At 38.6% G+C, this 13,991-nt stretch overlaps 1 protein-coding gene across 5 annotated transcripts in view; it reads left to right on the top strand.

Annotated features, from left to right (window-relative positions):
• The window catches only part of LOC149246828 (Pseudouridine synthase family protein), a 362,779-nt gene that overhangs the window by 275,588 nt on the left and 73,200 nt on the right, over nt 1-13,991 (top strand). For all 5 annotated transcript variants that reach the window (XR_016266560.1, XM_089458033.1, XM_089458032.1 and 2 more), the window contains exon 12: nt 3,147-3,264. Coding sequence is in view for 4 of the 5 variants with exons in the window: in XM_089458033.1 (XP_089314159.1) it covers nt 3,147-3,264 (118 nt within the window). In the remaining variant the exon portion in view is untranslated. The remainder of the gene's footprint in view (nt 1-3,146; nt 3,265-13,991) is intronic.

Raw genomic sequence — 13,991 nt, forward strand, 5'->3', positions numbered from 1 at the left:
CCTTATGAGGCCTCACGACTTACACGTGTGGGCTTTCATTTGCATATATTTCTTAGCTAATTGGGCTGGCTTGTAACCTAAGGTTCTATTGTAATTTTAACTTGTTATTAGGGGCTCTTAGGCTAATTATACACTTATCCTCCTCATGTAAATAGAGGAGAGGACTATTTCATTTCTCATCATCATCACTTGCAAACTTGGCCTCTCTTGTGATAATTTCAGCCTCTTCTACCTGTTGGAGAGATGTGATCTATGGAGCATATTTTGTCTCGGAGGTATATTCTTGTCTTTGGAGAAGTTTCTTTGGATCAATGATTGGATTGTACATGCATATTGTCTTGTAAGTGCCTTTTTATTGAATTTTTTTGATTTCATGTCCAATGCCTTGAATAAATTGGTGATCTAGGTTAAATATTGTGCTCTAACTTTGTTGAATATTAATTGTATGGAAGCTAGATCATATTCTTGCATGCATTACTCCTTGTGTGATATTTGAATGGCAGTCCCCTTGGTGATATTACTTTAGCTCTCCCAAGTGAATTTTAATCCCTCACAAATATCCTTACTCCTTTTCAAGTTTTATTTAACCCTAAGAATCCATAGACTCCATTAACCGCAGGACTGGGCATTGACCATGCATTGTTGGTGATCAACTCAACTTTTATCCATAAAATTTATTTTTCTCTCTCCTTTAATTCAACCCTCTTAAGGCGAAGTGGCCAAGTAGGGCTTGGTGTGAATTGGCTAGGAAGAACAAGATTTTGTCTTGGAAGGTCTCAACATCTAGGGTTGAGTGGTTGCCTCAAAATAATTCCCCTTTGGTGGCCAGTGCTTCCATTTTATCTGTAATTTTTCTTTTCCTAATTGTTTTCCCTTGGAATAAACCCTAGCTTGGAAATAACTCCAGCTTGAGGGCTGCCTTTATCTTGCTAATACCTATTGTTGGAAAAATTTTCTTGGCATCTTGACCTTGGATCATTCCAATACACAACATTTCAGTCAAACCCTAGGTCTTGCATTGCTTCAATTTGGCCTCTACTTGGAAAGCAAATTGGTCCCTTGTCATTGTTGGAGCCTTGTACCTAAATTGTGCTTTTCTGTTAGAAGCGTCTTAGTCACCTTATACCTTTAAGCATAGAAAATTTGTTGGGTGACCTACCTATCTCCCATTGGTGAAAATCCATAAATAGCAGGGGGTATTAGTTGTGGTGATAGTGGGAGACTACCTTATGGTTGTCATTTGTTGGTCTAGTGATAGCCTTGTAGGGTACCTCTCTCCAAGGCTTAGTAGATTTTGCAACAACACTTCCCATGCTACATTTGATGCTTACTATGACAAAGAAAGAAAGATACATGATCTAGTGCTCAAATGCCAAAGTAACCCCTCATTTGTTCTCTTGGATGAAAAAGAAGAAAAGGTGAAAGCATTGAAGGCCCTTGCTAACTTTATGAAAGAAAAATACGGTGAACTAAGTAGAAGCTTGGAAATGAGCTTCATGATTATCGCTTGGATGAGTAACTCTCTTTTTCATCACACGAGTTACTTGAAATCACGATTCTGTATCAAGACGAGGAGAAGTTGGATCAATTGCTTGAAAATGTTGTTGCAACACCTCATGAAGATTTTTGCATTGAAGAATATGGGTTCCATCTTGTTCTAGAAAAACATCTTACATTGATGATATAAGCTTGCATGAGGACATTCCATCAACCATCGTCATGGATTTTGAGGAGAACAAGGGTTTGGTAAATCTTGATGATTTTAGTGAAGGTCACTTGAAGAGCAACGCTCCACTCCAAGGGTAAAAAGGGATGGCATTTATGGCTTAAATCATGGTTCTAGCCCCTATAGTAGGAACGTTCTCTTGAAAGGGGCAATTCAAGCATTTAGAAGGGGTTTTTTGAGGCATTACACATTGATCAAGGCATAAGTCACATATTTGGAAGATTTATCACAAATTAGAACGTGACACATGTCAACTTGTTATATAATCAGATATTTCAAGTAGACTAAAGAGGAATGCCATACTTTAGGGGTTTTGCACACATTTATTATTATTTTAATCATTGCGTCTTGATGCAAAAGGTGTAAGTAAAAGATAGATTCATTTAGTCAGATATTTTGAGGAGCTATCAAAACAGATATGGTGACACATGAGAAATTGTGATTTAATGAAACCCTAAAAGAACTCTGAAGAAGAGCACCCCTACTTCTAGGTTTTAGCTGCCATTAATTTTTGTTTTGATCAGTAGGGTTTGATGTAAAAGATATATATAGATGAGAGATTCATTTGCGAACAGTATGATTGGAATTTTAGCAGTTAAACCTCCACGCTTTGTTGAATTTTTTTGGGAGGAAGAAGTTAAGGGACAAGTGGAATATGGTGTTTTCCATCACTTTTTTCTTTTCATCAATGATTAGGGTTTTTGCATGGATGGCTCTGTTGCGTAAATAATCTATGGAGAAGGGCAAGTTCATCACTTATGACGAGACTGCAGTAGAGGTTGTAATCTGTCAGTAATCCTGAATGTAAGTTTGAATTTTTGAAGGATATTTGCTACTGTAATTTTCCAGCACAAGTGAGGAAATCTTATATATGATTTTGTTTCATATCCTTCGTTTTTGTTATGGTATATAGCTTAGATTTGCTTGATGTATTCTGTTCATAATTATTTATGGTTTATTTCTCATCTTAGTGACCATTTTTGCACACTTGTGGAAATCAATATAACTCCTCTCATTTTTCTTTTCATCTCTTGGATTACCTTTTCCTCTAAGTCTTTTCCCTACAGAGTCATTTTCTTTATTTACATTGGAAGCTCCCCTGTAAATATTGATAGCCAGAAAATATTGCCCTTTGCTAATATGGGTGTCTGTTTTCCCAACAGCTCGAGTGATGGCATTATAAGGAAAGAGAAAATTGTATTAATGTACACAATTGAGCAATGTAGGTCAATAGGAGTCAGGACTAGGGAAAACAACATTTGACAAGAAGAATGAGTGCCTAGAACATCTTCCGAAGCATTCAAAATCCTAGGTTAAAGCAAGCAAGAAAGAAGTGTAATCAATTTAGCCTGTTAAACATTGTGAAGTCACTTTTTTCAAGACACTGCCTTTCATGATTAGAAACCTATTCTTTTTTCAGGTGGGCCAGTACAGAAATAATGACAATGCGAATCAAGGGAAGTTCATTTCTCTGGCATCAAGTTCGATGCATGGCTGCTGTGCTGTTTATGGTTGGGCGTGGAGTTGAATCACCAAGTGTAAGTGTTTTGGAGCCTTTTCATGTATATTTGGTTGTATTAGAGCTTTGTCATTGGTAAAGTCTCTTTATGCTCATTTCTAAAGCTTGATATGTTTGGGCTAGTGCTGAAATCAAGGTCGCACATGCAATAACAATCCTTTTTCTCTTCATTCATTGTGTGAAATATGCATAATCAGATCTTCTAGATTATTTTCTGAAGTTCAGAAGAGTTCATGAGGAGCTTTAAATGCATTGAAGTATTTCTTTGCCACTCTATTAAAAAAAGATGCTGATCTTTTTCGACAAATGAATGCATGGACTTTATCAAAGATGATAATATTTTGATTATTATGTCCTTGTAAATAACACCATATGGGTTCATTGTAGTATAGTAACCATCTGTACATAGATTCCCTTATTTGAGAACAGTTTACTGTTTGTGCCATGTCGAAGGGAATTCCTGAAATATGATATTTGTTTTGCTGACCTACTATGCTCAGGATGCAAGTGCTACTGTACAATAACAATTTACAAAATTGGCAAATAAGCAGTAGGTCTGGATTTGTTGATCTTATTCAAATCGGTAATGGTACAGCTGCTGCTGTATCATATTTGATGTTTATACATCATGTTGGCAGGGCAATATCGTGGTTCCTTGCTGCTGAATCAAGTCTCAAAAATCTTTCAAAAGGCGGGTGTTATATGTGTGTGTGTGTCATGATGGCGACAATTTGAGCATTCCCACAACTGTTTGAGTCACTATCTAAATTTTTCTACCAAGCTCCCATATCAATGTCTGTCTGTGTTCTGCCGTGAATTTTTTGCTCAAAGAATGTCAGACATTTAATTACATGGGCTATATGTAATTAATCCAACTGGTTCATCGACTAAAAGTCCCATATATATATATATATATATATATATATATATTCACTGATGCCTTACAGCGAATCTATGTGACTGTTGGTATTGTTGACCTCTACTAGTCAACTACCCATGCATGACACCCCCCTTTTCTTTGCAAAATGGGGCAGCACCTGATCAGCGTGTTCGTGCCATCCTGCAGTCATCAGCAGCTTAATCATTTTGATTGTAAACCCAGTCTGCATGTATGAATTGTAAATAATCTTAGCAGACATGAGTCGTGTATGTGAATTGCCTAGGTGGACCTAACTTTCTAGTGGTAATCTACATCCCGGAAGGTTTTTCGTCTCACCGATCCATGGATCGGCAGAGTTTTCCTTCAAACCTGACCCCAAAGCCGGGATGGATTTTGTCATTAGAACTTTAGGAGAATCCTAGTGTGTTGATCTGCTAGATTATAGTTGTGTCGCAGAACTGGGTGATTTGTGAGGGTCTGTATTAAGTGGGTTTGTCCCCTTGAGATGTAAATTGTAAAAAGTCATCATGAAATGTGTCTTGAGGGTCGAAAAATGTTTTAAATCCCCTCATGAGTCCTAAGTCCTAGGTCCTAGGTGATGTTTCCGAAGGCTTAGTTCGATGATCCATAATAAAATAAATAATAAAATAATAAAATAATAAAATGAATAAAAAATGAATAAAATAATAAAAAATTAAAAAAATAATAAAAAATCATAAAATAGAGCAAAAACCCTAAAATAATAAAATAATAATATTTTAAGTGAATGCATGCAAAATATTATTTTTTAATAATTCGACGGATGAGATCAAGAGATGTCTTGATCCTCATCAACGGTCGAGATCATTTCGCCATGGATCACTCGAACTAGCCGTTGGAGTCATTTCCTTTAAATAGGGTCTTAGGGGGTCATTTCAGATCGGAAGATCTGTGAGTCTAAGACTGAAGAAGCTCTCTTGTAAATCTGTTTCTGGTTAATAAAAGAAGACTTTGGGGTCCATATCTTGCTAGTGTTACTCTCTTGAAATGCTGTGAGATTGTTTAATTTTCTGCATATGTTATTTTCAGCCGTTAATAATAGCTTTTTTGTAGAGTATTGTGAGCACAGGTATCTTGTTCACTTGCTAGGGTTTGGGTGCTGTTAGGGTTTTTGAAGTAATGGCAGGTATCTCCATTACTTCCTGAGATCTAGCAGCATTTTTTGCCCTCTTTACTGATGGTTGTTTTGAGCTGTGCAGAAAACATTTTCTGAAGGAATTTTGTGGGCGTTCGGGGAAGTTCTCGGCTGAACCAGCCAACTCCCGCAAGCATTTTTTTGTTGAGCCCAGTTGGATTTGATCCTGGGTCTATCATTCGGTTCATTTCTTTTTTTTAAATTTGCATGAGAGATTTTTTCAAGTCTGTTCACAGTAAAATCCAAGTTTCTGATATTTCGAAAATATTACTGCAATTATTGTTGAATTCGGTTGTTCTAGAGCTATAAATTTTTGTGATTTTAGGTAAATTTTGAAGGGTTTTACTTTGAAGTTTTGCATATATCTGCCGAGCACTTGTTTTCTGTCTTCCAGGGTTATCGTTGCGCCGTTCAGGGTTTTGCAGGCTCAGGCACTTCTGATCCGAGGCTGTTAAAAATATGCTAAAACTGTGATGGGCATCATTTCATGCATCAGTTCATTAGCTGGATGAAGGAGAACGCATCTAATCAGCAAACTAAAGCCACGAAAACTGTCCATAAAAAATTTCCGACATCTGATATCAGACATCTTAATCCCAGTAACAAAATGAAGATTTTTATTCCAAATTTTTGAGGGTTATCACAGTTTTGGGATACGCCTGTATTTTTCACTGAGGAATAAGCTCCTAAAGGGGATCTGCGTGAGAGATCACGACGTCCTGCAATCGCTGCCGATTTTCTGTTGGTTATGCAAACAAAATCACACCCAGTGGCTTCAGCATTTATCCACGTACGGTAGCAGAATTTCATTACTGGCTCTGCGTATCATTGTCCAATTCCTCCACGCCTGCGTTAAGTCTCATTGCCGCCGTCGACTGTGGGAGGTTTTTCAAGCGCTGTTGATAACGCATTGAAACAATCCATCAGACCAGGGTTATTTGGTATTGCGGACGTGCATTTTACTGATAAAAGGAGAAGCGTTTAAACCTATCTGCCCCCGTGCGTCCTCACGTAGAAGCTTTCGGAAAACTTTCAGTTTGTCTGCCATTTCCAAACGTCGATCGTCTCCAGGTCACGTATTTCCTCCGGTGGCTGAGTATCAGCGTTTTCCAGGTGAGTTTCGAACTGGTTTCTATCCACCGCCGTCACCTTCTCTCATAACGAAAAAAATTTTAGTCTCTGAGCCTGGGTTACGATTGAAAAAAAATTTTAGTCTCTGAGCCTGGGTTACGATTTTTTTGTCTGTGTAATATTTTATCAGCACATTTTGGATTGTTTTAAATTCATAGGTTTTTGGTGGTTACGTTGTAGGTTATTTTTAGATTTACGATTTGTATATTGTTTAGATTTTAGATTTAAATTTATTTTTACATAGTTTCATTTTTATTTTTTAGATTTTATTAAATATAAAAGGAAAAAATAAAAAGAGTTAGCGTAGATTTTAATTTAGATTTTTCAATTTTTAGGTTTTGTTTAAAGTTTAAAAAATTAAAATTCTTAAAAAAGGGCTTTTTAGGATCTTAGTTTTAGATTTAAATTTTGAATTTAAATTTTGTTTTAGTATAGATATTTTTTAGTTTTAAAATTTATTTAAAAAAAAAAAGTTTTGAAAATAAAAATTTTGTGGAAAATTATTTTTGCCAGATTCAGTTGTTTTCATGTTATATCTTTCACGCTGAGATCTGAATTTTCAAGTCGAGATACGAATATGATATCTGGTTAATGGTTTATGACTCGTGGTGATTTAAAGCATTCATCTTTTCAAATTTTCAGTTGCTGGATATCGTTTTGGTCATTCTAAGAGCATTGTGATTTAACTGATATCTTTTGATGACAAATGATTGCTGTTCACGGTTTATGTTTCTATATCATCTAACAAGTAATCGCTTTAACAACAACCTCCACAAGGCACTGGTCTTTTAATTTCTAAATCCATCTAGTGCTTTTTCTTATCGTGTCTCGTGTCTCCCAACCAACTGGTCGACAATTGGTCTCATCATCCCACAGGGACTACCCCCCTTAGCCGCGGGAGACAGGCTTAAACGAAGGGATCGGGGATCAGAGTGACAGCCCCCGGTCTGAGCGTTGTCGTGTCAATCTGCGCGACAACAGGTATATATATGTATATATATCTGATAATGATCATTTGCTGATGCCTTACAGAAATCTATGTGGCTGTGTGTGTGTTCATCTGTCTCTACATATATAGAAGAGTGAAAGGGGAAGGCTGCTTGGCACTAGAAGGGCACTTGACCTTAGGACCATTGGCATTGTTACCTAACAAACTAACACCATTATATTAAAGTACAAAAGATTGATATTATGGGCAATGTTACCCACCATTTTGTGGGTGATATCCTTAGGAGAATTTTTTTCTCCAAGGTGGTCCTCAGCCAGCAGCGAACAGCCCCTCGCAGCCAACAACTAGCTCGTTGTGCCATTTTCTCCACCACCTGAGGTAGTCATGTGGTCCCTCACCCATTTGTCATGATCGTATGTTTGAAGGTGGGCCTCCCAAACCTAAAAGTGTGCCTTGTCATTTGGTAATTGAGTATTGTAGTTTTCTTATCATGGACACTTCTGAGCATGGATTAATGGGGGGTTTTGGCCAAAAGAATGAGCTAGGCCTGTGCTCTTGTCCCCTAGACCCCGTTTGTATATTAACCTTGGATTCTAGTCTCGTGGGATCTCTTCTATTGACCATTTGGCTTTAGGGATGGTATTTCATGGGAAACCCTGATTTTGGTTGCGTGGTCCCGCTCCCTCATCCACATAGATTATTCCCTTTCCACTCATTATTACTCCATTCATCATTTCTCCCACTTGGGTCCACATTCCTCCACCGGGTCCATATAGGGCTAGTTCTCTCCTTCCCCTTGCCCACGCATTGGGTCAGGCCTAGAATGATGCCCCGGAGGTTGATGCAGCTAGAAAGAAATGTGAAAGCATAATTGGCCACATTCAATAGGAAAATGTACCACAAAATGCAAACGATGGTTGGGACAAACAGATTTAGCACGTGGGAAAAAGCCATTACATGAGCTCTACCCCATCATCATGGCCATCACCCCGATTCCTACAGGTTCTATGAGCCTCCTTCATCATATAGGAACCCATGATTGTCCCAACCCTTGGTGGGCAATGAGCTTCCCTACCTTTAAAGGAGGTATCCACTGCTATATCTCACACATCATGCTCTTACCCCTTGTGCCTCGAGCAATTAATTAAGGAAAAATCATAAAAAGGCAAAAGGCATATAAAGAAGGGTGGAAAAATCAAGGTCGGGGCGCCTCATGCACCACGACTGCTCCTTCCTATACATTATATACCCAAGTGTGGGCTTCCCTTTTATTAGTTACTCTTGTACCCCAACATGTGGCCCAGGGCTGCCCCTTCTCATCCTCTACTCCATTCGCCTCTTTAGCACATACCACCACCTTTTAAAGGATGTACCTTGGACACATTATCCCCTTTAGAAGTAGAAACCCCCTAATAAGATACTTGGTTAACCCCATTTGGAGTTTGGAGACATTAGCACATCCTGAAGGCCATTATGGAAGGGCAGACCATTATGAAGTCCCCACTTGTGGTCCATGATTTGAAAGCTCTTTTACTCGATTGATGACTTGTTGTACTGGAAGGCTAGGGGATGCATCAGATCTTATGCATGATTGTAGATGGTCCCCATCTTGGGTTTGGTCTCCCTATACGGGGTCCTAACCCTCCAGAGGGCTACATTGGCACATGTAGGGTGTGTGTTGAGATCCATGGACCTCCACAATAGTAGACAACACTCCATGGATCCCTGACGATGTTCAAAGATTGTTTGAGATTCACCTATTAGATGAGGAAGATGCACTTTGTTCACCTTTGCCCAGCTAGCCCCACAGATGCACCATGCACTTGGAAGCTGACCCAGGACTTGTAGGATGTTGTGGCATCACCTACAGCATCATTGGAGCCCTTGAATATGATTTGTTGGCATCTTTGACTCATTTGGAGACCCATGAGGTTATTATTGTGCCCCTACATCGATTGGAAGTACCGCAGGTTTATTGTTTGGAGAACAAGGGGCCAACCCCTTGTCCATCACGTTTTAGGGTCCTATTCTTCATTATGGCACCTATGGACCTCATCAGGCCTCTTGGAGGGCCCTACGACATGTATTATTTATCATTTGACCTCTTAAGAGACTTATTATTTCATTTGTGAGCTAGTTTGGTGGGCTTGTCACCAAAAGTTAGGTTATTAGCACATTATTTTATTTTTGGGGCTTATGTAGGCCTAAGAAACTAATTCAAACTCCTCATTAGTGTATAAATACAAGTGAGATGAATTCATTTTCTTATCACCACTCTGGATTGGATCTCTCCTCCTTAGAGAATTTCACACTTTTTCTTGGAGGATGAATTGGAGCTTTATGGATGAATTTTGATGTTTGGATTTGGTTTATCTTATCTTGGAGCTTCTCTATTGTCAAATTGTTGATGGTTGGATATGTTCTATTACATGTAAGTACAACCTTTAAATGCTATTCTTATTTTATTTTGTCACATACATTGGATTGAGAATTTCGGTATTTTAGGGCTAATTACTGCATGCATATATTGCTTAAATTGTGGAATTTTGTCTCTATATAGCTTCTCTGAATGTATGGGCCATGTAATTTTGAATGAAATTTCCTAGGGATAATTCTATCACTGAATTCATCTTGATAAGCCATCACCTTTTACAAGTCGAAGTATAAAGCTGTAAGGTTGCTTTCCCTTGCTCTAGAAGACAAGCAAAGTTCTTAAGGCCTCCTTAACCAAGAAACAAGGTCCTCTTTCATATTTATCCTATAGACTCCATTCTCCCAAGACTAAGACACTGATCTACCAAGAGGTGGTCACTCAAAAACTAATTCCTTTCACCTTCTTCAAGGTCTAGCCAAGTTGGGTCACCTAGGGCATCACTTTCCTGACGAAGTAGCTATCCAAAAAATTCGATCTCCTAGCCCCTCCTGGGCTGGTGTGTCCTCAAGGCCTCCAATTTTGAAGCCATTCCGACAGTGGAGTTGTGAGATAACCCAAGCCCTAGCCCCTCCTGGGCTGGTGTGTCCTCAATGCCTCCAATTTTGAAGCCATTCCGACGGTGGAGTTGTGAGATAACCCAAGCCCTAGCTCCGAGATCAAACTTTGCCCTAGTCTTCCCAGAGTTAGTGCCTCATAGGATCAATTTGATACCTTTAAGTGAAAATTCTTGCTTTGGTCCTTTCCCCCTCCTTGTCTAGGTTAAGAACATCATTGGTTGCTAAATTCTTCCCCCTTAACCTACGCTGGGTCCACTTGGTCTGTGTGGTCCCACACCTTTGAAAAGTCAAATCTTCAAGAACCATTCGGGATGTCAAGTCCAATAAGGATTTTAGGATTGGGAAACTCCTTCATAAAGTATATTCCTCTAACCTAAGCCTCAAGTCCTCACCTCCTTATCCTAGAAATCTTTGTACCTTGCTTAACAAGCAAATAAGCTTTATTCTTAACCACCTTCTAGGAATAGGATTATTAAGGTCACTTCACATTCATTGGTTGATTCATCCTTGACAAGTAACTTTCTATATACTGGGTCTCCTCCCATCGGTGAAAGTTCGTAAAGAGTAGGGAGTCTTAGCTGAGGTGACAGTGGGCTAGGCCTCCATCGGTGAAAGTTCGTAAAGAGTAGGGAGTCTTAGCTGAGGTGACAGTGGGCTAGGCCTCCATCGTTGCCCTTTGATTTAGTAGTTGTCCCTTTAGGAGTCCCTTTCATGCCCCCCTGCTAGTTTGAGCGGTAACAGACAACTAAGATTGAGGCCAATGTCACCTGACCAACTCTTTTCACACTTTAGGTTGGCTCTTCTCCAACTCAAGTGGGGCTTCCATAAGGTAGGATTTCTAAAGGTTAGGCCATGATGGCTCAAGACGAAATGAAGAATGGATTTAGCAATACAAGTTGTAGTATATGTGTAAAAGAGAAGTGATGAGAGGATCAAGACTAGTGTCAAGTCGATCAGGCAGGTGGTGTGAAGGACCAATTACTAAGGCCAGTAGTTAAGAGATCGAGAGGATGTAGCTAGAATTAAGGACCTATAAACAAATTATTCTTTCTGTCCACTATGGCAACCAAATATGTCTCACCAATAAAATATCCGAAATACTTGGAAAATAAAGATATCCATTAAACTAGCCCCCCAAGAGCAACTTGTTGGAAAAAGTTGTCATTGATTTTGTTACGAATATAAATTATATTAAATAAAGTAAATATAAATGAATAAATATTAAATAGTAAACATAATTATAGTTAATTAATGATTAGTTAATGAAGAGGCATGTTTCTAAGGGACATGTCCACTCATTGAAAGGGCACTTGCCTAGGTATATAAGAGGGCCCTCATTGTGACATTCATTCATTCTTGTACATTTCATCTTATTAATAAAATATTATTTACAATATCCTTGTGTATTTTACATTTAAAGCACAACAAACTATAAGTTTTGTCGCTTCAGTGGTATCAGAGCCATTCGAGCCTTTGGACGTTATCTGCTGCACAAATCTGCCATTAAGTTTAGGCCCTGAAAATCATGGAATTAAGTGAATATCATAAATCTAAACTGTTAAAGGAAATTGGAGAAGCATTACAACAACTAAAACAAATAAAAAGATCATTTGCAGAATCAACAAAACATCTTGAAGCATATGCAACATGTCTAACAAAAGAGAACATTGACATGAAAGAGACTAACGATAAAGAATGTTCTAACCAAGAAAATGATGTTGAACATGTTGAACTAGGAACTCCTCAAGGTGATATAGGAGAGACTCCAGATATAGTTGCAGGGAATTGTTCCAAGGAAATTAGTGAGTTTAGAATTAGCAACAAGATCAGCAAAAATGCAGCAAAAAGGGAAATATGTTCAATGGAAATTGACATGAAAATGGACAATATTAAAAAATTTAAAAATACATTGCCTCCTACCTCTAGCCTTGTTCAAGGTGCCTTAGAAAGGGAACCGGGTCCAATCTAACTTGACATAAAAGAGGCCAGAATTCATAATAAACTAAATGTAAAAAATGCCTTGGTCAACCACCCTGACAGACATGTTCATGATCGAGGATTGTAGGTCTTTTTGGATAGGAACAAATTGGAAGAGGACGAAAATATCTCTTTCCAAATAGAACACGATATCGCTAGAGTCCCAAAATCAATATTCCAATTAACGAGGAGATCCATCCGAAAGACGGTAACACAATATTCAGTAGGGTTGAAAGTTCTTGTCTGCTTTGAAATAGGTATTCTGGCAACAATGGAAGAAGACAATTGGATTAGGGGTTGAAATTTGCATAATGAAGATAGGGGCTTCGTCCTTAGAACTATGAGATTAGTTGAAGCTGAGGCAAATGGAGGAATTATTCCTCAAAACTCAAGAGCGACAACATTTGAAACTCGCAGAATTGAATATGACCATTTAGTGTCTACTGTGAGTGTTAACACAGTGCGTGCAGTTCTTCCAGGGTACATTTATCAGTACCAACCTCGGGAAATAGAGAGTTTATCAGAGAATATTAATATATGTGGATTAGATGATCAATGGTGTGGAGAGAAGGTTCATCGTTTCAGATTCAATAATCAGATCAATGAAAGAGAAGTATTGTGCAGAGATCATACAGAGAGAACTGAAGAAACTTATGACATTTATCTATTGCCCCCTAGAGACGATCCAAAGACTTGTCAGTCTTACTTGCGAATGAGAGATAGGGATGGAAAGTATAGTCTATTGATCTATTATTACTCAGCCTTTTGGAGTTACAGAGAAGTCTATATCGAGTCGCTGAATTGCAGCGGCAATTTCTTCGTCAGCTGCAAGCTCTTATAGAGAGCGGGAGAAGTTTAGGACAAGCGGATGTTGTTGCCGTTGTCTAGGAGTTTCCGCCATCACGATATTAGAGCATCACATAAAAAACGAAATACGATATCATAGCATCACATAAAAAACGAAATAGTGTCATTGTTCCATTGTGTTCGATCATGCGTTCATTTCCGACCGTCCCTGTCCGCTACTCACCCTTTTTCCTTCGACTAGTGTCGACAAACTTTTTCGTTGAGTTTTACGGCACACTGTAAAATTTTTCTGTTTCCCACCCCGGTTTTCAGTTTCACCTTATTTCTCCCATGTAGTTAAATGCCCATTCCCATAACCATACATTTAACAGACAAAAAAAATAAATATTGCTGAAAACACAAATTCTGGAAATTTTTCAGAATGCTGGAAATTGCAGAAATAAAAATCAGCAATTAAAAACAGCCATTAAAACACATTTAAACTCAGTGATTTTTGGTCAACTTGACCCTGGAAAAACCCCCTACAACTCTTGGGGAAAACCAGTTTGAGAGCTCTTCTTTATTTCTGGAAATGCCTTTTTACAGTGAGAAATTTTCAGCAAAAATCAGCAAAAATCAGCAAACAAATTTACAACTTATCTCGATTTCTGAGCCTCACAGCCCACCAGAAATTTCCAAACAGCAACACAATGCTGTACGGCCACTGTACGGACGGTACGGGCGGCTGTACGGACGGTACGGACGGCTGTACGGACAGGCTGTACAGATGGTACAGACAGGCTGTACGGACCTCGATTTTTGTGCAGAAAATCAGCTGCCTCGATTTCTGTGCAAAAA

This window comes from Pinus tabuliformis, chromosome 7, assembly GCF_031772625.1.
Source record: "Pinus tabuliformis cultivar Carrire ecotype Pingquan chromosome 7, CPIR1, whole genome shotgun sequence".
Taxonomy (NCBI): domain Eukaryota; kingdom Viridiplantae; phylum Streptophyta; class Pinopsida; order Pinales; family Pinaceae; genus Pinus; species Pinus tabuliformis.